The sequence below is a fragment of the Sorex fumeus genome, unplaced genomic scaffold (assembly GCF_029834395.1).
Source record: "Sorex fumeus unplaced genomic scaffold, SorFum_2.1 ptg000038l, whole genome shotgun sequence".
In the NCBI taxonomy this organism is placed as follows: domain Eukaryota; kingdom Metazoa; phylum Chordata; class Mammalia; order Eulipotyphla; family Soricidae; genus Sorex; species Sorex fumeus.
The window spans coordinates 1,589,045-1,591,899 of NW_026606095.1; the positions used below are offsets into that span (position 1 = coordinate 1,589,045).

At 37.4% G+C, this 2,855-nt stretch overlaps 1 protein-coding gene across 1 annotated transcript; it reads right to left on the minus strand.

Annotated features, from left to right (window-relative positions):
* Positions 1–1,690: 1,690 nt before the first annotated feature.
* LOC130028039 (AP-3 complex subunit sigma-1-like) lies at positions 1,691–2,277 on the minus strand. Its single transcript, XM_056118791.1, has 2 exons — positions 2,208–2,277; positions 1,691–2,015 (listed from the first exon to the last, which is right to left on the minus strand). The coding sequence occupies exons 1-2, from the start codon at positions 2,275–2,277 to the stop codon at positions 1,696–1,698; spliced, it is 390 nt and encodes a 129-aa protein (XP_055974766.1). The 3' UTR covers positions 1,691–1,695.
* Between the last annotated feature and the right edge of the window lie 578 nt (positions 2,278–2,855).

A 2,855-nucleotide genomic window follows, 5' to 3' on the forward strand; every position in this document is an offset into this window, starting at 1 on the left:
TGACCCAGGTTCGATTCCCAGCATCCCATATGGTCCCCTGAGCACCTCCAGGGGTAATTCCTGAGTGAAGAGCCAGCCAGGAGTAACCCCTGAGCATCGCTGGGCTTGACCCCCAAAATAATAAAGATAATTAAAATAAAAACTAAATGGTGATGAGAAAAAAATCACTAGAAAGTTATGAAAGACCAATTAAAAGAGAAGGAAGGTCCTGTTTACTTTGCAGTTCTTTGGATGCAGTACGATGTCCTGCCTTCAATTATTTGATTCAGTTTTAACCTTCTCGACAAGAACTGATATTAGATTCCCCAGATCAAACAAATCTTAGGTCCAGGAGATTCCTCCAGTTCCATTTTAAACAAACTGCAAGTCTGAATATTTTTGCTGCTGATGGATGAGAATTTCCAATAAACCCCTCCTTGCATCCATTTCACCTTCCCAAGGAATAAGTTTCCCATTGAAATCAGAAAAACATTTTACTTACTACCTTACAGGTTTTTTATAACAGAATAAAACTCAAGAACAGCCAGATAAAGAGGTGCATAGGTAGGCTATGGAGATATGATGTACATTTTCAATACCTTTTCTTGCACACACCCCTGAAGTCTGTGTTCAACTACTCAGAAGCAGCCAAAAATCCATAGTTTGGGTTTTTATAAAACATTCATAATGTAACCATAGTGAATTAAGTCTTCAGTCTTGGTTATCAACTCAAATGCCACCTAGGGAGTCTGAGCAGGAGTTTATGGTCAATATGAACAAGGAGAAGGTGGTGGGGGGATGGAGAAGATTAGAAATTTCTCAATCCTCAAATCATGTGATTAACAACCTGTTTGCATCTTTAGGTGTATTACAAAATTCCTCAAATAATGTGATTAACAACTCTGCATGCATATTTAGGTGCTCTATAAAATTCACTTCATTAACATAAAGCCTTTTGTCAAAAATGACATATTGAGAATAACAAGGCTCTTACTCCGTCTTTGTAAATCTGAAGCCATAGGACAACAAAAATGCACCAGCCCAATATAAGTCTTTGACAAAGGCTTAATTGCATGAGCGGGACCTTAAGGCTAGAAAGAGGTTGCATTTGAAATATATTTAGGGTAAACTTTTTTAACAGTAATAAAATATACTCTTATTTACTTTGTTGAGTCAGAAGATCATAAAAAAATATTGCTAAAGTATGTATCAGGCAAACAGAAAGGTGCTCTTGAAGTCCAGTTACCTTGGAGTTTATTTCAACTAAGAGAAAAAGGTCATGTTTTCATGCAATACATACTTGATTCTTTAACAATTATGATAAGTACAGAAAGAATTAAGGAATGCTGTACTTGTGATCCATACAAAACACCAGCATTTTGGGTTGTACATAATTTAAAGAAATATCTCAAACACTTTTTGAAATACTGTGGTAGCCACTACATAGAGGCATGCCTTAGATGGGCACAGGAATGCAGTTTAGAAAGAAAAAGAAAAATTACACCAGAGATACTCAATTTATTTAAAACCACTGAGCAAGAAAAGCAACACTGAACTTCCATACTGATTTAAACAACTTCTATACAGTACCTTGACTTAAATCCAAGAGCAATAGTTAAAACTCCTCTCTCCTCTATTTTTGGTAAACAACTGCATGGTAAACTTAGATGACTTCTCCCCCCTGGATTTTACCTGGGAGTGGCCTTTTAAATTTTTTTATTTAAAAGAGGGCAGGTTTGGTACTTTTATACTTATGTCACCAATGTTAATATTTCTTGGGATCTCAGGAAGATTCATATTCTTTACAGCTGATACAGCACAAGCTGGAGCTCCTGCTAAGCCAGCCTCAGATTTCTCCAGTTTGTTTTGTGCTTCAATTTGTGCGACAATTTCATTCATATTGGTCTCCAGGACTATTCCCCTCATCACCATTTCTGCAAGGATATTGTGAACCTTGTTCACATGGAAAATTAAATCCAGTTCACAATCATTTTCAAAACACTTGTCTACTGTTTCCACAAATACCTGAATTAAGTCTAAAATGTCAAGTTCACTTTCTGAAGAATCCACACAGAAAACAAAATATAATGTTGTATAATATCTGTATATAAGTTTGTTGTCAGATCATCCAATCAATAATCCTCCTTCTAGGAAGTTACAAACATTTTCATCTCTCTTAGATAGCAAATAGAATATCTCCCTGATGGTCTGCTGTTGTGTATCTTCACTGTAGGGCTGGTAGAACTTGGAGATCCGCGGCTTCCCTGGGTTGTTGAATATGAGAATCACCTTGATCATGGCTGAGCTTGGCTGAATTTGTGGGCACTGGAGGCCACGGGTGGGGGCGGGCATGCAAGCCTTGCCTGAGGATTTCGCCGGTGAGTCTTCCCCACTCACCCCCTCCTTAGTGTAAACTTTTTTTAATGTAAGTATATCTGTTCCCCAGTAAAAAAAATATTTAATTTTCTTATCTTCTCCACAAAAAATGATTAAATCTACATTAATTTCTCGTGGAAATCTCTCCAAGTGATTTCACTTTTCTGCTTCCCAGTATCTCCTATTTTAGCTAAACCTTAGGAATGCAAACAGCATGATGGAAGTTACTCAGCTATCCTGACTCTCTCCTATGTACGAAAAAGACACAAATTAATTTACACTAATTAATTTCATGGTGGTGAATCCGTAATACAGCTCATGAAGGATCCTGACGTACTGAGTTTGAATGCTCTGCTTGTCTAGGGCTTCAATGACTGCTTCAGTCACAACATAATCAAAGGCCTTCTTTACATCGATGAATGTTACACAGAGGGGCATCTTGAACTCTCGAGAAATCTCAGTGAACCTGGTCACCATGTGGATATGGTCGATCATGCTAA

What these genes read in the sequence shown, in the direction of transcription:
- LOC130028039 (XM_056118791.1), bottom strand. Translation starts at nt 2,277, where the DNA reads ATGATCAAGGTGATTCTCATATTCAACAACCCAGGGAAGCCGCGGATC. An exon ending in CAAGTTCTACCAGCCCTACA is followed by an intron (nt 2,016 to 2,207) that starts GTGAAGATACAC and finishes TTGACATTTTAG; the next exon opens with ACTTAATTCAGGTATTTGTG.